The sequence below is a fragment of the Cyprinodon tularosa genome, unplaced genomic scaffold, assembly GCF_016077235.1.
Source record: "Cyprinodon tularosa strain WSP-4 unplaced genomic scaffold, ASM1607723v1 ctg485, whole genome shotgun sequence".
Lineage (NCBI taxonomy): Eukaryota > Metazoa > Chordata > Actinopteri > Cyprinodontiformes > Cyprinodontidae > Cyprinodon > Cyprinodon tularosa.
In genome coordinates this window covers 112,282-134,845 of record NW_024039213.1, presented here as the reverse complement: position 1 = coordinate 134,845, position 22,564 = coordinate 112,282, and the positions used below count along the sequence as shown (strand labels likewise).

Genomic DNA, 22,564 nt, shown 5'->3' with positions numbered 1-22,564 from the left:
TATACAAAAGGAATTTCATTTAAAACAGCTCTAGACAATTTGATTTTTTAAAGTGCAGCCTTGAAAAACAGTAATAAATACATAAAAAAATAGTAATATAAACATATGACTGTATATTTACAGTTCTAACATTACATTTTTTTTTAAATAGAGCTCAAAGCTGGATTAAAGTTTGCAAATTCCCCCTGGAAATTAGACCTCAATAATTTGAGAGATGTCCTGTGTTCTGAGGAAAATAAAATGGATTGTTTTGGCAGTTATCACGATCCACAGGTGTTGTGTGTGATAATGTTGTGTATGTCATTTCTAGCAGCAGGGACTTCACAAAACAGATGGCATCATGAGGAAAAAACAACATGTGAAATAATGTTAGACATATTGAACAAAAAAGTATGTCCTTTTATAGTGTGGTGAATTATTTGATCCTGGTTGCATGGTGGCACCATTTATAGCAATGTTGCCTTGCAGTAATAAGGTTCTTGGTTTGATTCCCAGTATGCGGTCTTTCTGAGTGGAGTTTGGATGTTCTCTCCGGGTACTCCAGCTTCCTCCTACAGTCTTAAACTCGAACTGTTAGGCTGATGCCACTAAATGTGTCTTAAAGCTGCAGTGTATGGTTTTTAGCACCATCTAATAGTCAGACTGCAGTGACATGAACAGCTCCCCCCGCCGCTCCTTCCTCTACAACAAAAAGGAGGCAGTTGTGGTACAAAATAGCTTCCAATAAGTCTGCATCACCTATCTTGTCTAGTGATATGAGGTTTGTTCACATAAATAATTTTATAAATATTACTTAGTAATTTGGACATAGATTTTTATAAGGCCTAACTTGCTGCAGTCACATTTGATCATAATGCTGATCTCTACAGTTAGTAGTTTGTCATCTCTGTGCTGCTGTAGCGCAAACATGGATGCTTCCATAAAAAAGTGAACTGCTCATATGTAATTATAAAATGCAATTTTTAAGTCAACGCACACATACAGATTGAGAGTTTCAGTTTGTAGAAATTAACAAAATATCTATACATAAAATATTGCTGTTAATACAGTAGGTCCCTGTAATTATTAGACTCTGTATGCTTTAAGATGATGGTGCTTGGTTGTATTTCTATGTATGGCTCTGAAATGGACTGGTGACCTGTCCAGGGATTTACCCAGCTTTCACCCACAGACTTTCACCAGCTTCCTTTAATGCTGATAAGTGGCAGAAGATGGGTGCATCGATGTTCAGGAAAAATAATATAAACAGCATTGACATGGAAATCTTTCCAGAAAAACAATATAAATTCCCTAGCCCTTCCACTGCTGCAGCCACTCAGTCTCTCCGAAAATGTAAAACATATCCAAACATACAACAAAATCAAAATGCCCTAACAAATAACCACATGTACAAACTAATAGAGAAGTATAACTACATGGATGTATTGTAACAAATATCACTTAAAATGTAACTCACCCTAAAAATCTTTTTTTTTTTTTTTTGCAGATAAACTATGCAAACTGAGCATATGGAGTGATAAAAAGATCTGTGTTTGGAACATTTACCAGCATTCCTCTCCTCGCTTTCCATACTTCAATAAGGCTAAGCTAAGTTAGGCTGGACTAAGTTAATGAAATTGTTGCTCTTGTCTCCTAATCCTAGCTCCTATCCCTCCACTTTCTGCATGGTCAACAAAAAGAACACTATCTAGGGTAGGAAAGGAGCTGTTGTGCTGAATTCAGATAGTGTTTGCATTATGGGTGTCATTTAGGCAACTGACACGCACATCAGTGATGCAATTTAAAATGAGACTATAGCTGTCTAAAAAAGAATGACAAACATCTTTCCCATTATAGTACTCAAAATATATGAAGGTGAGGACATTTTCCTGGGTCCCACAGAGACGTTAAAATATAATGTATATTTGTTAACTACAGTTAGGAGGGCTCATCCCACTAAAGTTCCACCGCTCATTCTCACACTAAGTATGTGCCACTTTTGTGCCATTTTTATACAGTACATTTCTCTAGAGGTTGGCATTTATTTATGTACGACGTGAATGACATTTTAAAAAGCAGAGGTGAAGAGAAGCAAGGTTAGTAATAATAATAAATACAAAAAGAAAAAAATAGGAAAAACCCAAAGAATCACAAAGAAATTAAGAAATCACTTTTAAAATTCTTTTGTGCAAAAGATTTGGCTTTAAATATGCCAATTAATGTGCTTCTACACTCCTGTCAACAAACATTGAGATCTGTTTCTTGTAATAATAATTGAACTTTATTGATCTCACACCTGAGAAATGTACCTCTGCATTTAACCCATTCCACTGAGGAGGAGTGGGCTGCCATTCTGTGGCGCCATGGGGAGCTGTGTGGGGCAGAGGGTCTTGCTCAGGACCCAGGGTGCCGGCTGTGGGGATCGAACTAGGTACTTGCAACCTTCTCAGAGTACAAGCACACTGCTCTAACCACTAGGCCAACACTCCCCCATACATGTTTTTACATGTTAGGAGTATCTTAATCAATTTTTGAAACTTTTTCCAAGGTTTTCTGACATGGATTTGACAAATCAACACCTTAAAATAGTTTACTAATAATCCAACTATTAACAGACAGGTATTGAAGAGTCTAGCAATCTAATGTAGCAATTACACATAATTTCCCAAAAAAGCACAGCAGTTGACTGACAACAATTAGTATTTATCCTTAATAGTAGAGCTCAAGAATGAAATTTAAACCTAACTTAGGAAATATCAGTGTACAGTAACTTTATCCTATGTCTTGGTATATTTTTACAGGGTATTTATGTTTGTGCCCCTTAAAGCATTCCCAGAAACTTCGCCCAGGCGTGCAACCTCGGTTCAGACACGTGAGAGCTGGGGGGCCAAAACAGGGTTTGTTTTGATGAGAAGGAGCTTGCCTGATCTCTCCCAGGCACTACCCCTTTGAGGTCAACAATGCATTCATTTCATCACTCCAGAGATGGTGGGTGTCTGGTCTGCTATTCTAGCCAATTAGAAAGCTGCTTGAGACACACACCAAAATCGCTACTGAGGCCCAAGGCTGAGAAACCATGGATTAGGTGGCTTTGAGTGGCAGATGTGCATGTCAAAACCACTGCTACTCAAGCAGCAGTAACAGAGCAGTGCACATATTTACAGTGTGGTTTGTAAATTACGTTTTAATAATTGGTGCAGTCATTCTAGTGCTTGATTATTGTTTGACAGGAGGGAGCTATGTTGATAAAATTAAATTAACATTGAAATAATCAGACTTTTTGTGTTTTTCATCAAAATAATTTGATTATTAGGAAGTCAAAAAACAACTTTCATGAAAATGATGTGATGTGGAGGGGAAACACATTGAGTGTAAATAGTCTACAAATTATGCAATACCTAAAATATAATATCTGTGTTGGCAGAGGATATCAGGATCAAACTGCAGAGAGGTTCACTGACATAATCTGCACAGCCAGGGTACACTGAGAACAGCTTGTGACATATCATGCTTGTACCAAGGACAGTCACATGACTACCACACAAATAAAACACACACATTAAACCAAGTATTTGTTTAAGGTTTGCTGTACTTATGCATCCAGGTTATCACAACTTATTTATCAATTTCATTTCAGTTCTTTTTTATCTTAATTGTTGAGTATACATATCAGAATGTGGAAATACTTTTGAAATAATTTATGGTCAGTATTTATATCACAAAAACTTTGAATTTAAAGTCCTGTGTGCATTTTCAAGAGCCACAGTAGAGAACAATAAACACACTGGGCCTTTTCTTGGAAAGTAACTGAGGGTAATTGGACTGGACGTCAATCTCTCCCCTTAACAGTGACATCTGTACAGATTGCTTTGTAGAGCTTAATCAGCTTAAATCTCAATTCTTGGAGCTATACTCATAATTTCTTCGAATTCCTTACAGCTATATGTAAAACCTATATTTATGTCTGGCTTTGCTGTTTAAAAATATTTACATGCGCCATTATGACTCACCTTTGTTTGTATATTTCTTGAAGAACTAATTTAAGTGTACATTTTCCGTGGTGGGATAAATTCAGGACTGTTATTTTATACCGTACACCTTCCTTTCTACAATTATCAATAATATTATTTTAGCATCTTACCCAAGACCAGCTGTCAGAGGGGCTTTCAGTCTCAGTTGTGCCACTAAAGTCCGGCTCCTCCATACTGGTCATGACTCCATTGCTTGCTTTGCAGTAAGAAACTGCTGCTTGACAGCTTCATAGGAATATTGATTAAAAGACAGTGATCAAGGAACAGGCACAATTTATAACTCCAACATCACCTGAAAAAATGCCTTCATTTGGTCCCCTTAAGGTGTTTCCTGGTCAACCTTTCTAAAATTATGAGATCCGATGGACCAATTGCTCTTGCAGGAGATGTAAAGCCCCAAAAGCTGTGTGATCTGTTTTTAAGAAAGCAGCTTGAGCCTGTGCGACAAGTGTTTTACACTAAACTTATCAACAAGTGCCTTCTGGGAATGGAGTTCTTAGAGGAAATCTGAGAGTGTTGACAGTTACTGGACTCCCTGCTGCTTCAGGTTCTCATCTTCTGCTGCATGACTACATCATATTTTTTACTGTCCCTTACAAAATAGATTAATATTCTAGTTAATGTATTTCAATTAACAGGGCTGGATCACACATAAAAAAACACAGCATCTGATCTGAGGACTGAAGAGATAAAAAATGACCTGTAAACAATATAGTAGTACAGTATAGTTTCTGACTATTAGCTATTAATTTTGCACTGTTTAAAAGGTTGGAAGATTGATGCTTTACTGCAGAATCAAACACACAAAAATGCAAGATATGAGTTGATTTATACAAATAGACATATAAAACTGTACATACTTGAAAAGGTTGCTATAAAATAATACATTTGTTCCTTACATATATAAACGTTAGAAAAAATATATTGTACCCGGACAGAGCTGCACACAGAAAATAAGTACTTTTTTACATGATCTATAACTAAAAATATATACTTTTAAATGTTTTCTGTAAAAAAAAAAAAAAAAATCTGCAAAACATGCATCTAAACATGCATCATGCATCTAAAAACTATGCACTATAAAGTTAGCCAAAAATAGGCTTACATTGCACACAAATGAGTGTCTTCCCTGTTTCCACCTTAAAGTTTTCATTGTGTCTGCACCAAATCTCTGGCCATCGTCAAAACATATGGTAGCATATGAAACGCCTTTGGTTTTAAAACAATATACTTAATGCAGGTATTTAATTGTATAAACTATATCATGGCAAAGCCTGTTACCTGTCATCAAGAGTTCAAGCAGCAGCTTCACAATCAATGTCCTGCTGTGGGCTATTAAAACACAAACACTCTGCTGTATTTCTAGGGACTCTTGCCCTTTTCAGCTCCCATTGACCATTTGCTTCAATCAGATGTGTTTTCCAGTCAGGAAGAAGAGAGGCCGGTCTTCTTTGGCGTTGGCAGTCTTAAACTCGTCGCTGAGTCTAAACCTCCACTGCTCCTCCAGCTCCAGCCTTCCCACAGTCTGCCTCAATGAGCTGCGATCTGCTCCTATTACACACAGCGTTGCACCTACACAGAGGCAAACAGGCACAGACACTATGAAGATGGGAGAGCTTCAGAAAGATGTGGTAGAATCATACCCAAAAAACTTGACATTAATCAGTTTTCAAAGAGAGAAATAAAAATTTGAGCCATAAAAATTGTGATATTTTCTTGTTTTATAAGTTTCATTCTAATTCTTTCATTCTAAAAGTTTTTAACGGAATTTTATTTGCATTTCAGATACATTAAGACACATCACATCTTCATTGATGGTTCTACAAGAATAATAATTTTAGTGTTTATTTTTACATAAATTACAAGTAAGAAAAATTTCCTTTCAATATTTTTTTATGTAAAGAAAATAACACTACATCACAATTATAGAAGGGAATTTAGACATTACCTGAGATTTCCTCACGTACACCACAATCTGCCTACTGTTTTTCCTTTTAAAATGAATTTTCTCTAATGGTTCACTGTAAAAATAGCAGATTTTTCCAGTTTCTCTCTGCTGCTGTACCTTTAAGAAAAGTGAACTTCTTGAGGAACCCAGAGGTCACAAATGTGTCAGGAAAGCAGAGAAGAAGCCCACTGAACACCAACCCAGCAGTGTTGATGTTAACGCAGTGAGGTCTGGAACTGACAAAACACACCGTTACCTGCAGGACGAAAACAATTTGTTTAAATCTAATGGCTTCAACACCTGAATTTAGTGATCAAAAATCCACAGGTTACATCAGGTATTTTCATACAATTTATAAAAAGAGACACAACCTTTTTACTGTTTTAGGTCATTTATTGTAACGGAAATTATTTCTATTGGATCATTTGCTTTATATTTAAAAGTTCACATATATTAATCATTTCTATACATAATATTTAGTAAGATTGCTTTTGATCCAGGTTCCCCAAACTGGATCTCAAGTAACTGTCTCAGGGTTGTAGGATAATCAAATCAACTGGCATGCACATTTTCAGCTCTTCCCACAAGTCTTCTGTGGGGCTAAAAACAAGCCTAAGATTATGTCAACTCCAAAACATTTTATCTAGAAAACCAATTTTTGCCTAATCCTTAAATTGGTGGATTAGCTCTGGAGATTTTAATCTTAGATAAGAAGTAAGGGAAGAAATGTTATGTATGTTTTGATAGAGTGTATGTAAATATCTGACAACCAGTGGTTGTATATGTGTTATTATGTGTGTAGATGGATGTACTGTAAGTGTCTATACCTCAGGTCCCAGGTTGAGGTAACAATCCACAGACAGAACAGGGTGGGTGTAGTTCTTGGTGCTGAGGGGAAACAGTTTCTGGCTGGTGTGTTGGAGATATTTTTCCAAGAGCAGATGAGGTGGTGAGGCCAAGAAGAGATGCTTACTGTCTGGGGCACAGATGTACTGTGAGGGACCGACTGATGTGGAGACATCTGTCATCTGGATAAAACAACACAGTTGTAAAAGTTATTTAAAGCCCAGTTGTATGAAATAATTTAAAAAGGTCATGTATTATGGTGGGTTAATAGAGCAGTCAAAGTTTCCCTTAATTTCTGGCCAGCCTGCAAGATAAACCTTTTATATTCAAATTAGTTTGCAGCTTTAAAAAAAAAAGGAAAGTGTGCAATACACAATATTATTAGGAGATAATGTACCTTTATAAAAATGTAGAAAAAATGTAATGTGATTTGAAATAGCTTTTTTTCCCCCTAACTGATTTTTTTTCTTTAAACTTCTTGTTAAGAAGCTTTAAAAACTGAAATACATTTAAATAGATGACAAGGTGACCTAAGGAAATAACAAAAACTGTTTTCACATGAGTATTTCATGTATGAAGGAAAAATAACTAGCTAAATAAATATTACCCAATCTGACATAAAGGGGGTCCCCCTGGTTAATCATGGATTAACAGCATGTTTGGTTAAATTTCACTGGTAATTGACATTTTTGCCAAATATTTAGAATATTATTTTTTTTCACAGTAAACTAAAAGACTTCGAAAGCATGTTGCAATCTAAAAAAATATCAAGTAAAGGTGGGTATATCAGTCTGGAAATCATTGAAAGCCATTTTTAAGTACCTGTACTACACCAAATTACTATATATTAAAATTATTATATTATAAATTATTAGAGTGTAAATGAAAACATGCATTAGCACTGAACCTTTCCAGGAGAGGTTGGCCTACCACAATTACTCCAAAAGTATACTGACTTCTCATCCATTAAGCAGGAAATTAACTCATCCACCTTGGCCCACTTAAGCCAAGGTGCATGATTTATTAGAGTAATGAAGAGCAGATAAAAATGTTTTAAGACTTATAAGATGCACATCTGAGGAAAAAGCAAAAGAAAAGAAGAAGTCGCTAATGGGGTAAATGCTTGTTAATGGCAGAATATTTCAGAGTAAAGTTACACATATTGTACACTGCTCAAAAAATAAAGGGATCATGTAAAAACATAATATAACTTGAATCTAAGTAAACTTCAGTGAAATCAAATTGTCCACTTAGGAAGTAACACTGACTGACAATCAATTTCATATGCTGTTGTGCAAATAGAAGAGACAACAGGTGGCAATTATTGGTAAGCAGCAAGATACACAATAAAGGAGTGGTTCTGCAGGTTCGGAGTACCTATGCTTTCTGACTAAGGTTTTAGTCACTTTTGAATGTTGGTTGTGCTTTCGCACTCGTGGTTGCATGAGATGGACTCTACAACCCACACAAGTGGCTCAGGTAGTGCAGCTCATCCAGGATGGCACATCAATGCAAGCTGTAGTTATAAGGTTTGTTGTGTCTGGCAGGAAAGCTACCTCTGCTGAGAGATCTGGTGCCTGCAACATCCTTCAGCATAACCCGTTTGGAAGGGGGTCAGTAATGGTGCGGGGTGACATTTAGTATGACTGCCATTAGGTACTGAGATGCGATCCTCAGACCCCTTGTGAGACGATATGATTTTTAGGTTGGCCCTGGCTCTAATGCAGGACAATGCTAGACTTCATCTGGCTGGAATTTGTCAGCAGTTCATTCAAGATGAAGGCATTGAAGCTATGGACTGACCAATCTGTTCCACAGACCTAAATCTGATGCAGCACATCTGGAACATGGTGTCTCAATCCATCCACCAAGTTCACATTGGACCACAGACTGTCCAGGAGTTGGTGGATGCTTTACCCCAGGTCTGGGAGGAGATCTTCAGGAGACCATCTGCCACCTCATCAGGAGCATGCCCAGGCGTTGTTGGGAGGTCATATAGGCACCATTGCTTAATACATTTGATTTCCATTGATGAATTTTGTGTGGATTAGTTATCAGCACATTAAACTTTGTACAGAACTAAGTATTTAAGGATAATATTTCCTTTATTCAGATCTAGGATGTATTTCAGTGTCCCCTTTATTTTTTGAGCAGTTTAATACCATCATTAGGTGTTTCTAGATAGTGTTTTGTGTTTAACTACTGCCTCAATTCGGATCCTTTATTAGTCTCTACCTTGGTCTTGATAATGAATGTCCTGTATCCGCCAATGGCAATCTGCTTCTTCATGACACTGAAGTTATTAAACTTGCAGACAAGCAGTCCTGCGCTGTGCAGCCTCAGGGTGAAGTCCACATCATGACACGTGAAGCGGTTTTGGTCGTACTGGACATTCTGACTTCGGTCAACATTGAGAAGGAGGAAGTCATGAACATGACCTCTGGAGAACGGCTCCCACTGTTTGACACCTGATTTAACAGTAGGAAAAAAAACATTGCAGTGACAATAGCATAAATAACAATTTAGCTTTTTATATAACAAAAACGATGATGATATATGATCTGACAAATGATTAAAATATATAAATATGTTTTAAGTTAATAAAAAAAGAAATCTGAATGATCCTTTTCTCTTTGATATTGTATTTTCTGACCTGCCAATCCTCGGCTGTTCCACTTCCTTATACCACACAGACCATACTGAGCAAGGTCTGGACAGCCCTCCATGTGCTGTAAGACTTGTTTTAGTGACACAGCACGTTCAGCTGGAGAACTAAAAAAAACAACAACAAAAAAACAGTAAAATGTAAACAAAGCATGCCATAAACCAAAATTATTACAGAAGGTCTTCATTTCTAAATGAGTACATATGTCATTCTTTGCACCTTAGTTTCTCATTGTCTACAGCGTTCCACATTACACAGGAGTCATCAGCGAGGATGATGAAGGGCCAAACATCACCAGCTGGGCCTCCACCTTCAAGACGCCGACTGCGCTCCAACTCTAAGTTGTGGTAAGAAAGCTCTTTTATCAGGAAGTGAGCTGCACCTGGATGCACAACAGGAGATGATCATGAATGTGATGAATTACAGAAATAAAAAATAAACCAAAGAAAAAGGTAAAACTGACACAGAGATTAATTTTGAGTTATTCAGCTAAATGCTTCTTATAGTGGTGACATACCTATACCAGCTCCGTTGAAGACAGTAGGTAGCACTAGCATGATGTGGTTGGGCCAATACTTCTTGTAGACGGCCATCTCATACTCTTTCACCACAAGGATGTGTAGATGTGATGCTCCATCCATTGCATGGAATAGGTTGAACAAACCATGCTCGTGGCGGCCAGTGGTCGGGGTAAAGATTGGACTCTTAATGCAGTCTGGGTTCTGCAAAAGTAGAAAAAAAACCAAAAAAAACCAAATTGGTTCAGGAACAGGAGACGGCTCACAAAGCAATTGTACGGTGTCCCTGAAGTGCAAAGCGCAACTACATTAAGAAAAACAAAACTACATAAAGCAAAGTGCAACTACAAAGTTGCGCTTTGCTTTATGTAGTTTTGTTTTTCTTAATGTAGTTGCGCTTTGCTCTATGTAATTGTGCTTTAAGATTTGTAGTTGCAGTTTGCACTTCAGGGCCACCGTACAATTGGCCTTTTCATAAGAGACATATAAAACTACTTATAAAAAATAGTAGCAAATGGGGATGGCTACTTTTATTTCTAAATTACTAAACTAAAAATTGCTGACATAAGTGGGGAGTTGGTTTATAAATATAAAAGGGAAAACTGACCATGTTGCTGGTACTTTTGCTAATATTTATGGAAAATAATTTTAAAGTTTAAAGACTGAATACAGACCTCAACCATACCCTAGTTACAACAATATGAGACAAAATATCTAAATATTTTATTAAAACCGTCATGCATATTTGAGGTGTAGAGGAACTTTCAGGCCAAAGATTTTCCCCATTATTCTTCAACACACCTTCACTCCAGGATTGAACTCGTTCTGATGAGCACAAAAGTTCAAACTTAAAGGAATGCTAACATTGTTTTTTACTTATTTATAATGTTAGGACATTACTGAAGTGCAAGTGCAATAATAAGCCAACTACTGTGTAGTCTTTCCTTAGCTCTCTACTTTGCAGATATCTTTATATCTAAATGAAACATATTCCAGGATATCATAACTTTTTTTATGCTCTTTTATACAAGCCTTTTATATTTCCTGTTGTATCTTTTATCTTTCTAGGCATCTTGCTTTAACTCTTGGTACTCTATATAAGCTACTGGAACCAGAATTTTCCAGAAGGAGTAATCCCAAGGGATAAATAAAGTTGAGTCTAAGTCTAGATGAAAGTACTCATATATCAGTCCACAGTTTGTCTACAAATTTAAACTGACCTAAAACAACTAAATGGCACATACATATAGAAAATCTAAATAAAGAATCCATGTAGGAGATGTTATCACCTACCTTCAAAATCCAGACATAACTCTATCTAAACATGTGACAACGGTGGACGACTGTGGGATGCCATTAATTTAGAGTACTTGAGAGTTTATATCCAAAGATCCTTTTTCATTTTTTTCTGTTAGAATCCCAGTGTCACAATGTTTTATGCTTAGGGTAGGCTGATAGCAGAGTTTCTTTGGTCTGGGAGCCCATAGCTTTTATACATTCAGCACAGAGTTTTTTACACTGACTCGGCAAGAGTATCTCTTTTCTATATGTATTAGGTAGAAATTAATTGGGTTGTAAAAAAAGACTTAACATTTGCACCATATGGTGGCAGAACCATGTAACTGCATCATAACCAAAAAAATCTAAAACAATTTATATGGATGAATAGATTGTGATAGATTTTTAGAATTTAAAAACAAACAAATAAATATCGTAAAGCTTAGTTTATTCCCTTTCACAGGTTGATGATTTTGTTGATGGGGTTGCTCTGAGTACTGCCTTAGACAAAGCAGCTTATTTAAAAATAAAAACCATCAAAAAATTTATAAAATAAATAAATAATAAAAATAAATAAATAATAAAAATAAATAAATATATATATATATAAATATATATATATATATATATATATATATTATTATTTTTTTTTTTTTGTTTCTTTTTACAGCTGGATACTCCTTCTGAGAATATGATACTTTGGTATAAAGTTCAGTGACAGTGAACATACCCGGTCAGAAGTGAGAGGCAGACGCATGCTCTCAAGTTGACCACCTGTCTGGCTGAAGATGAAGTGATGCTCTTTAGACTTTGGGATGATGAAATAGAGCTGGATGTCTTCTCCGAGTAGAAGATGGGTGAATGTGAAGGCATGCAGTGTAGACTCATAAATCTATGTTATGAATAGAGATAAATCCCATTTATATTTAAGAGGCAGCTTTATATAATTTCTCAAAATTGACTTTAACAAATATATCTGTTTGGTTAATTTGCCCACCTGATATCTGGGATTAAAGCCAAGGTACTGATGGCACTGCTCACAATGATGATAGGTATTGTACGCTGCATACTTAGATAGCTTTATCCTAGATGTCCGTCGTCGCAGATACACATCCTCTTGCCGCATAGGGTTTTCTTAAAAAGACAACAAGGAAAGATGATGTAATAATAATGCAAAATCAACTCCCAGGTTGAATACCCGGATCCCTATTATTGGTTGATTTCATGGGTCACGGTTTTAGAATTTTCATACCATCGGCTCGTGGTTTAAATCCAGGACAGTATACAATGCTGATGTCATCATATTTTGAATCATGGATGGTGTAGTCAAATGGTATTATTTTAATAACCTCCGTTTTGGGCCATGGAGCATTGGGAGGGTGGTACTGCACCTCTTCAACCTGGGCTGCTAAAAACCCAGAACATGTTTTGTTAGTTTACAGTACTAGAATCACTCAACATTATCAGTATAATTATAGAAAAATGAAGGTGGCGTTATATGATTGTTGAAATAAAATGTGAAGATAACAATTAATAAATTAAATCACAAAATTGTTTTCAATAATGACTTGAGGGATAAACCATTACTGACTGCAGTGGATGTCCTCCTCATCGTAGATATCCACCTCCATTAGCCTGATCAGCATGCGAGACAGTAGGCCCAGGAAGTGCAGGTATGCCCCTGTCTTACCCACCTGACCATGAAAACATTACAATAATACTTTAATGTAAATACTCTGTGTCAGGGATTTTCAACTCCAGTCCTCAATCTTATTCAGGTTTGCTTGATGAAGTAGGGATGAATCTATAAACTGCAGGTTGGGAGATCTCAAGGACTTGAGTTGGAGACCCCTGCCCTGTGTCAATCCTGTTATTCTGAATAAATTAATGGAGGGGACACAGGCAAAATGAAAGAAAGAAAGTATAACTGATATTACCTGTGGGGGGCCACTAAGCAGCAGCCTGCGAGGATGGAAATTGTCTGTTCGTCCTTCAGTGCGGTTGGTGCTGTCCATGTGGTAGGACCGAGGTACCGTCCACTGACGATAATAGAGTGACTGTTCTGTGCAGGTCATCATTTTACTAAGCTGCGGTCTGGACAAAATTAACAAATCTTACCTTAACATTGTAGTAGAGTGTCATATTTTTCCCCATCTACCTTGTTGTTTCACACTGCTTGTATTTGTTTATCTCTTGTAATCAACTCATTAAAAAAATAATGAATAAATAACAGCCATTGATAATCCTTGATAATGGCCCTAAGGCATTATTTCAGCATCATATTTTAATTCAAAACTCTCTAAAGATCCCCCAAAGGACCATTTTTCTTTTAAGTTATTAGAGGCTTACATTAAGTGCAGGTGGTTATTTGAAATAAATGTGGTTCATTTTACAATTTCAGTTGTTGATAAACCAACAGTTTTTAGGATGGGAAAGAAAAATTCAGTGCCTTACAAAAATGTATACCCTTTGGACTTTTTATAGATGAACCATACACTTCAGTAAATTTAGTAGGACATCCATCCTTTACTTTTTGCTGAGAGACATACACTATATTGCCAAAAGTATTTGCTCACCCATCCAAATTATTGGAATCAGGTGTTCCAATCACTTCCATGGCCACAGGTGTATAAATTCAAGCACCTAGGCATGCAGACTGTTTTTACAAACATTTGTGAAAGAATGGGTCGCTCTCAGGAGCTCAGTGAATTCCAGCGTGGAACTGTGATAGGATGCCACCTGTGCAACAAATCCAGTCGTGAAATTTCCTCGCTCCTAAGTATTCCACAGTCAACTGTCAGCTGTATTATAAGAAAATGGAAGTGTTTGGGAACGACAGCAACTCAGCCACGAAGTGGTAGGCCACGTAAACTGACGGAGCGGGGTCAGCGGATGCTGACGCGCATAGTGCGAAGAGGTCGCCAACTTTCTGCAGAGTCAATCACTACAGACCTCCAAACTTCATGTGGCCTTCAGATTAGCTCAAGAACAGTGCGCAGAGAGCTTCATGGAATGGGTTTCCATGGTCGAGCGGCTGCATCCAAGCCATACATCACCAAGTGCAATGCAAAGCGTCGGATGCGGTGGTGTAAAGCACGCCGCCACTGGACTCTAGAGCAGTGGAGACGCGTTCTCTGGAGTGACGAATCGCGCTTCTCCATCTGGCAATCTGATGGACGGGTCTGGGTTTGGCGGTTGCCAGGAGAACGGTACTTGTCTGACTGCATTGTGCCAAGTGTAAAGTTTGGTGGAGGGGGGATTATGGTGTGAGGTTGTTTTTCAGGAGCTGGGCTTGGCCCCTTAGTTCCAGTGAAAGGAACTCTGAATGCTTCAGCATACCAAGACATTTTGGACAATTCCATGCTCCCAACTTTGTGGGAACAGTTTGGAGCTGGCCCCTTCCTCTTCCAACATGACTGTGCACCAGTGCACAAAGCAAGGTCCATAAAGACATGGATGACAGAGTCTGGTGTGGATGAACTTGACTGGCCTGCACAGAGTCCTGACCTCAACCCGATAGAACACCTTTGGGATGAATTAGAGCGGAGACTGAGAGCCAGGCCTTCTCGTCCAACATCAGTGTGCGACCTCACAAATGCGCTTCTGGAAGAATGGTCAAAAATTCCCATAAACACACTCCTAAACCTTGTGGACAGCCTTCCCAGAAGAGTTGAAGCTGTTCTAGCTGCAAAGGGTGGACCGACGTCATATTGAACCCTATGGATTAGGAACGGGATGTCACTTAAGCTCATATGTGAGTCAAGGCAGGTGAGCAAATACTTTTGGCAATATAGTGTATATATATATATATATATATATATATATATATATATATATATATATATATATATATATATATATATATATATATATATATATATATATATATATATATATATATATATATATATAGTCAATATAAGGAGGGTGCTACACAGCAGGATTATATACTAATGTTCATTAATTTGTCAAAATAATGCCTCAGACACATACATGTATTGAGCCTGGCTGCCTGATTCCAGCTCTCCTCAAGTCATAATAGAGAATACAGCAAACATAGCAAGACTACATGAGCTCTCCTTAAGTTTCTTTATTAAAGTAGAAGAAAAAAATTTGAAGAAAATGATCTGGGTTGGTTCTATAAAGTTTGACTCAAAAATGATTAATACAAAAGCAGATCATAAAATGTTATTTTATATTGTAGTTTTGTAATTTTTGTTGAAAAACTGTAAAATATCGTATTTTATTTCAGTGTTTTTTATGAATAAATCTAAGTTTCTAGTTTGAGGAGTGGTGCATTCTTAAAATTCATACTACGGTAAATACATAACTTTAAGGACAGTGGTACAGTTAACAATACAGGTTTTGTAATATAAAGAAGGGTTTCTCTTACCTGAAGCTGCTTGCCCATGCAACAGATATGTGTGGCAAGAATGAAGTGCACCGTGGAAGGCCGCTGCTGTCACTGGCTGTGATAATGTCATAGAGAGCACGAGGAAGTAGCACCGATGGAGGACGACTCAATCCCCTAGCCCAGGAGCAGCTCAGATGAGGAGAGGAGGCCCGTGGCGAAGAAGATTCAGAAAAAGGTTTGGGGGGAATTTGAGGCTGAGAAACAGGCTGTTGCTGGGAGGCTGTCAGATTGTAGGATTGAGCATTTGTTAGAAACGATGACTGACTTTGACCTTGGGGCTGTGCCAGCTGGACCGGGAGATTACTTGGAATTTGGGGTTGGTTTTGGAAGCTATAAGTAGTTTGGAAATATGCCTGAGAAGAGGTCTGCGACTGAAGTTGAGTTTGGACTTTAGAGGGAGACTGTACATTATCAGAGATGTCTTTAATTGCATTAGGAGAGGTTGCATTTCGAGATGGGAGGGCATCTACAGTTCTACTATCAGGGCATTGCTGAAGGGGCTGAGAGGACTGTGAAGGAGAATCTCCTGGAAATGACCAACAAATACATAGAGGGTTTTAAATAAACAAAAACATGAGGTCATCAGCAAACATTCCCAGATTTATTTCTCTTCTTACCATTCTCCTGTCCCTCCTCCTCTTCATTGTCGGTGCTGCTGAGTTTCTCAGCATCACTTTCGATCACATCGCTTCCTGGTCCATGGTTGTGTGGCAGTCGTGACTCTGCCTTAACCAGATAAGCAGCCAGTCCCAATTCCTGCTCCAGAGATGTTCGTTGAAGGTATGAGGAGCTAATCACGCGGAGGTCACAATACTTCAATGATCTGTCAGAAGGAGAAATACCACGACTTTAACGAAATTAAATATTTGTTATAACGTAGTAAGTCTGTTAAAGTATTTACTAACTAAAGTGATGGATCGAAGCTCAGTGTGTACCTGGGTAAGGACTCTCCAAGAGGCTCAGCGCCTGACAAGATCAGGATGCAGGGTAGAGCTTCCAGTTCTAAGTAAGTATGAGGAACCCATTCAGCATCTTGGATCTTTAAGAAACTCTATACAGCAAAAACACAAAAAAAGCACACACTGTATGATGACGCTTTTATTTCCAATTATATTATGTATGCTAAACTTAATGATATAAAAAATTTACGAACCCTGATCTGATCAGTGAAAGTCTGACCGATTGTCAGAGCTTGGCTGGGATTCCCCAGAATAATTTCAAAGCATTCCTCAAGACCCAACTGTCTTCTCACTCTGGACAGCCGTCGATGGGCCCAAGATGCCAGCGCCAGAGAGGGGATCCGCAGCAAAACCATGTGACCATGATGGGCGGGGCACTGCTGCGCGGCAGTGAGCAGAGATTGTACAATTTCCATGGTTTCCACAGAGGTGTGTTTGGGGAGATTGTGAGAGCTGCTGATTTTACCAGATGCAGCCATTAGAGCCACGCAATATTGTTGGACTAAGACTGTAGTTCTGATAACAGCACTGTGCAGCTTTGGAAATCTGAAACAACAAAAAGAAACATTAAAGTTGGACTATGATTTGGTTTTGAACTCTTTTTTTTAAGAGTTTAGCTGATTAAAAACCCTGTATTTGGGTGTTGGACCTTTCTTCCAGGGTTGATGTCATGCTCTCAAAGGAGGAATCATATCGCAACAGCGGCAGGCTGCTTCCTGAGCGGGTCGACTCCAAAAGTTCTGACACACCAAAGTACCTCGTCTTCTCATGATAAAGGTCCACATCCTATGTGCACAAGGACTGAAAATCAGACATCTGTCTACGCAAACCTCTGTTCTAAACAAAGTCTAGACTCACATTGCTGAATGCAGATGGCCAGTGTATCTCATTGTAGGGGCTAATACGAGTGCACTGTGTCTGCAAAGTGAAGGGGAAGGAGGTGACGTGCAGAATCAAGATGTTTGTGGCATCTTTTACTTGTCGGGAGTTTAACAGCCGATCCACAAGACCCAGACTGCTGTCTGTGCAGCTGTAGGACATGCTGGAAAAGAACAGTCATACAGAGGAATACATGGAATTGATTCCATTATCATTGTAGTATAATTTCACTGAGCTAAATGTTTGTAATCCAAACCTGCTAATATCCCAGTGGGCGTGGTCATGAACCAGGATGTAGAGCGTGTAGGAGTTGCTCTGTGCTTCCTGGATGAGTTTATCGATACGTGACTGAGCGCTTTGGTCCATCTTTACCACATAACGCTCTGCGTCTCTCTGAGACACAACTTCCTCCTCTGAACTACCGAGCTCCTGAAGAACACCTGGGAAATACAAAGCTGTATTAATTTAAAACAGCCATTTTGGGTGGCAATTTATGCTGAAGTGTTGTCTTTAGATGTTCTTGCCAGCCAAGAGCTTTAAGTGCACCCAGATTTCAAATAGTAATGAGAACTACAAACATCCAGTGACTTCTAGTAAATGAGGACATAAAATATAAACAAAACATACAATGTTATAAAAACTTCATAACATTTATTAAATTTGGCCAAATAAAGTGAAATCTACAAAAAAAAGTTTATCCCCAATGTTTAATGGACAAACCTACAAGCCATTCCAATATAAATGAGTTACAGAACACTTTTCTAGAGAAATGAGCATACTTTTTTGTTAAATACAATTTAATGTCTTAGTTTTTTCAAACAGACAAAAAAATATATAAAAAGGAAATCCAAATTTTGTGGCACTTTGGATACTCTTAAAGCTGCAGTCTGTAACATTGAGGAGAGAGCAGACTTCGACTGAAAATTTGAAGAAAAACAGGTTTCACTCCACTCCCCCACCCTCTCTGCTTCACTCATGCCCCACCTCCAAGCTCCACCCCTCTCACAGCATCTGTGCGGCTACCGCATGCGACCAGAAGGGGGGGGGGGGCGGGATTCAGCGTGTGTGAGCTGTGATTGACACTCCATCAGACGCTCCTCTGGCTGTGATTGGTTGTTTTGACTCGTCCCGAATTATTCTTTCCAGATTGAAATACAGGCAGTAGGCGGTACCAATTGAAGCAGTTTTTTTCACAGGTTACATATCACATGTACTGCTGTCTGGGCATAGGGACAGTTTTAGCCAATATGACAAAAAGGTGATTTTTAAAAACTTACAGACTTCAGCTTTAACTGAACAGCTTTTGGCTATGTTGCAAAAATGAAACAAAAAATACAATGTTTTAAACACTTTATAATTTTTTCAAATATTACAGTAAAAAGTAGTCTAGCACATCAAATTAAAGACAAAGATTTTACTAACCAGAGCTCCAGAGGTGAAGAACCGTCTGCTGAAAGGAGACTTCAGAAGGTGGAACAAGGATGAGAAAACTGACCCTGTTAAAGGAACCGAGGTCCAGGTTCTGTGTGCTGGAGTCTGCAATGGCACAAACATGGGACAGCAGCTTTCTAGCTACTGCCAGCTGGATCGGACGAACCTCACACCAATTTACTCTATATTCTGCAAAAACAAATAAGATAAAGGCAGATAAAGGAGGGTGCTGCTCAAGCAGACATCATGAAAGGAGGAATTTTAAATTCAAAATAGTTAATATAACTAAATTATTAGATATAATCATCTTCATATTCAATCTAAGATCTTTTTTTTTATCTGTCAGTTTTCTAACATAACTGTATACAGAAAATTAGTATATCACAGCACTATAAGCCTCTAATAAGACTGTTACTTTAAAAGAGTAACTAGCAAAATAGTTTTCTAATAATAACGATATAATGATGTTTAGAAAAGGAAACACTGATACATGATTGTAAATGTTTATATACCACAAATATCCTTCTAGGACACACTACTAAAACTCGTAATAGCCTGTTTTTTTGTTTTTGTTTTTTTTTATCAGGGTTGCTAAATAAAAATAAAGGTGTTATGGCAAAGGGTCAAGTTCCATCTACTTACCTAAACAAGTTTCTTTGGGGTTTGATATGGTCTCTTTAGCGCTCGGTGTGTCTTTGGGGCTATGTGGGATCTTTGGAGTCTTCCCTTCAGCTACTATCTGGCTATTGGATCGGGGTGATACCTCACTGTGCTCCACACTGGCACAGTCCAGGAGGGAATCCATATTACCATCTGAGAACCAGAAAGCCACACAAACAGCTTAGCAAATTCTGAGGAAAATCCAAGTAAACAAGCCAAAGAGAGATAGACTTACCTTGTCCAAGGGAATTGCAATAGTGGATAAGTTCCTGAGCAGCATCAGTGTGGAGCTGGTGGCTGATTTCTCTAAGTCCCTCATTGGGAGAAAACATGCTCTCTGCTAAGGCACGGCACTGATGCTTACCTAAAACAAATAAACTGTTTCAATATCAGCTCTTTGACTTCAGATTAATTGAGTCACCAGCACAAACTTACTAAAAATCTCACCTGTTACAACCACACAGGACTGAGTTTCTTGTCCTGGTGAAGTGACAATGATGACCACATAGTTTGTGTTTTTAAGCCATCCATCCATCAGTCTGCTGAACATTTGCTGAAGTCCCTGAGCCAAGGTTTTCACATCTTCTTCCATCACCACCACACTCTCCCCACAGGACGAGGCAGCGAGCTGGGCGAGCCAGGGAAGCTGACTAGGGGTGAGGGGCTGCTGACTCTGGGGAGGTAAAGAGAGAAGCTGGGGGAACCCATGCAAGGTAGGAGGTACCTGAGAAAAATCAAAGTTTATCATTTGTTCATGTATATTCTTTTAATCAATGTTATTTAAATATAAATGCATCTTAAAAAAATGTCACAATGCTGATGTGTTTCTTGGAATGTCTGACCTCTATGCCATAGTTCCTCCCTTGAGTCCCTTGTGATTGAGATTGCTGAAACTGTCGGATCTCAGTGAGGTGAGATTCCCGCCATGATCTCATGAATATCTGCTCCAAGTCCTCAATGAGTGGCACCTGCTCGGGGCCTAGGAGAGAAAGTCAAATCTGCTCTCTTTACCCACTCTTTACTATCTTAGCTTACATGTTTACACATAAAATGTGTTACATGGGTTTATACCTGAGGAAATTAACTGTAGTCTCTTTGAAATATGGGTGCTGTTTATTGTATGGACCTGTTTTGTATAGGGCATGTATAAAAGGTGCAGAATCCAGTGTTTTTCAACACGAGGACTTGATATGATGCTTTGGCTGTGCTATTCCCGTCTTATTGTTGTTATTTATTTTTTCGGACCAATCTAAGATATAAAGGTCAATTTTCTATTACACCCATACTATACACCCAATACACCCTTACAATACAAAAGTAGGTCAAGTATGCTTTTCAGTTTTATGCTGATTCTATTGACCTGGATAATGTGTTTAATGTGAATATAGTGTCAAAGAAAGGCAGGACCATAAGGTAACAGTTTGATATGTATACAGTATAATAAAAGCCAGATTACTATCGGAGTAATATTTTTTTTCTTTTTAGTTTGCAAGTTTCACTTAAGGTTGGTCTAGAAAAAGTTTTAATTCAAACAGGATTTAAGAAAAAAAATCCCCACCAATACTACAAGCATTCAAAATTATGCTTTTTCAAAGCAGGGAAACATTTTGCACTAACCCAGCTGAACGAGATAATAAATGGTGAGCAGAATCTGCATCTCAGCAGAGAGAGGTTGAATAGGGGATGGTCCATAATGCTGGTAGACTCTGGGGAGGGTTTGTGAACTCAGGTAACAACTCCGAAGAAGAGAACTGATGAGTACATCACTTGTGTTGCCTGTGAGCTGAGGAAGAGGGCCGTGACCTGTACAAATAGGAAATAAATGAAAATTTGTCCATTATTTCTAAAGTCTTCTACCTTGGAGAAAATAAAATTGTCTAGATATTAGATGTAGGTGTGAAAAGTTGATAGAAAGAGGGAAGAAAAAAAATGTTCCTTGAAGTGTTAGGTATTTCCCAACCAGTAGATGGCATGTCAAGAGCTTTTTGAAATATTGGATTCTAAAAATTCCTTCAATTTCAGTTTACATCAATAATTGATCCTCTCACCTTTAAATATAACAGGCTGCAGCCTGCAGGTGTGTAGCAGCTGATCAGGCACTGCTACAGACACCTCAGGGGTTGAAAGTTGACTAGAAGACCCCCGCGATGAGCTCTGCAGGGATGTAGCTTCTGGCACAAAAGAAGACCATCACAGAAAGGTGTTTACATCCATCACATAGTTTGGTTGGGACTATTAAGCTCTATAAAAAAGAAACAGTAACTCTGCAAACACAGTGTTTGAACGCATACAGTATTTGTACCTGATCTCGCTCCATTTGTGATGACAGAGGTCGCTGATAATTTTGATGAGGCGACTGACGTCTGGGCAGACTTAACAGCACTGTCTGTCAGGCTGTTAGCAGATGAATCAGGTGACCACCCTTTGTGTCTCTTTTTTGGGGGGCCAGCGTTGACATGAGGACCTATCAGGTTAAAAAAAGGAAACACAACAAACTTAACTAAGGTTAAAATTGCACATACATGTTTTTCTTTATCCTTATTTATATTTTAGATGTTTATATTTGTCATTTTTCAATCAGCTGGCCCTGGCACTGATGACCTGAGACTCCCGGGAGTCACTTTTCTCATTTTAACACCTTACGAATTAACACATTTACTACAAAATGAGCCGAAGAGACTTTTGTGGATACTGTAATGCAAAACAGTTGTATTTTAGTCATGCATTTATCTCCCTTTGTCTCTCAAGTATGTGTTGAAATTCTGTAATAATGGAGACACATAAAAGATGTGCTTGTTAAAAGGGCAATGAAAAAACAACACCACCAGGAAGGAAGTGTTTCATTCAGAGACAATGCAGGGAGAAAAAAAGATGAGACAGAGAGAGGGAATTTTATAACCCTGGTTTATGGAGGAGGCAGACTGAGAAAGAGGGAGGGAGAAGGACAGAGCAGGAA

At 38.3% G+C, this 22,564-nt stretch overlaps 2 protein-coding genes across 2 annotated transcripts in view; both read right to left on the bottom strand.

Moving 5' to 3' along the window:
- The window catches only part of lpin1 (lipin 1), a 31,094-nt gene extending 26,902 nt beyond the window's left edge, over positions 1–4,192 (bottom strand). The window contains exon 1 of the mRNA XM_038302246.1: positions 4,121–4,192. Coding sequence (XP_038158174.1) covers positions 4,121–4,192 — 72 coding nt within the window. The remainder of the gene's footprint in view (positions 1–4,120) is intronic.
- greb1 (growth regulating estrogen receptor binding 1) overlaps positions 1–22,564 on the bottom strand; it is a 41,829-nt gene that overhangs the window by 8,567 nt on the left and 10,698 nt on the right. The window contains exons 9-36 of the mRNA XM_038302242.1: positions 21,911–22,072; positions 21,657–21,779; positions 21,226–21,411; positions 20,451–20,587; positions 20,056–20,332; positions 19,844–19,972; positions 19,591–19,761; positions 18,940–19,137; positions 17,774–17,957; positions 17,497–17,680; positions 17,288–17,424; positions 16,833–17,184; positions 16,615–16,730; positions 16,297–16,502; positions 15,659–16,205; positions 13,203–13,359; positions 12,857–12,959; positions 12,518–12,673; positions 12,263–12,399; positions 11,996–12,157; positions 9,987–10,191; positions 9,689–9,851; positions 9,458–9,576; positions 9,040–9,272; positions 6,786–6,986; positions 6,076–6,214; positions 5,292–5,582; positions 4,121–4,235 (exon numbers count right to left, since the gene is read on the bottom strand). Coding sequence (XP_038158170.1) covers positions 5,419–5,582; positions 6,076–6,214; positions 6,786–6,986; positions 9,040–9,272; positions 9,458–9,576; positions 9,689–9,851; positions 9,987–10,191; positions 11,996–12,157; positions 12,263–12,399; positions 12,518–12,673; positions 12,857–12,959; positions 13,203–13,359; positions 15,659–16,205; positions 16,297–16,502; positions 16,615–16,730; positions 16,833–17,184; positions 17,288–17,424; positions 17,497–17,680; positions 17,774–17,957; positions 18,940–19,137; positions 19,591–19,761; positions 19,844–19,972; positions 20,056–20,332; positions 20,451–20,587; positions 21,226–21,411; positions 21,657–21,779; positions 21,911–22,072 — 5,048 coding nt within the window. The 3' untranslated portion in view covers positions 4,121–4,235; positions 5,292–5,418. The remainder of the gene's footprint in view (positions 1–4,120; positions 4,236–5,291; positions 5,583–6,075; positions 6,215–6,785; positions 6,987–9,039; positions 9,273–9,457; positions 9,577–9,688; positions 9,852–9,986; positions 10,192–11,995; positions 12,158–12,262; positions 12,400–12,517; positions 12,674–12,856; positions 12,960–13,202; positions 13,360–15,658; positions 16,206–16,296; positions 16,503–16,614; positions 16,731–16,832; positions 17,185–17,287; positions 17,425–17,496; positions 17,681–17,773; positions 17,958–18,939; positions 19,138–19,590; positions 19,762–19,843; positions 19,973–20,055; positions 20,333–20,450; positions 20,588–21,225; positions 21,412–21,656; positions 21,780–21,910; positions 22,073–22,564) is intronic.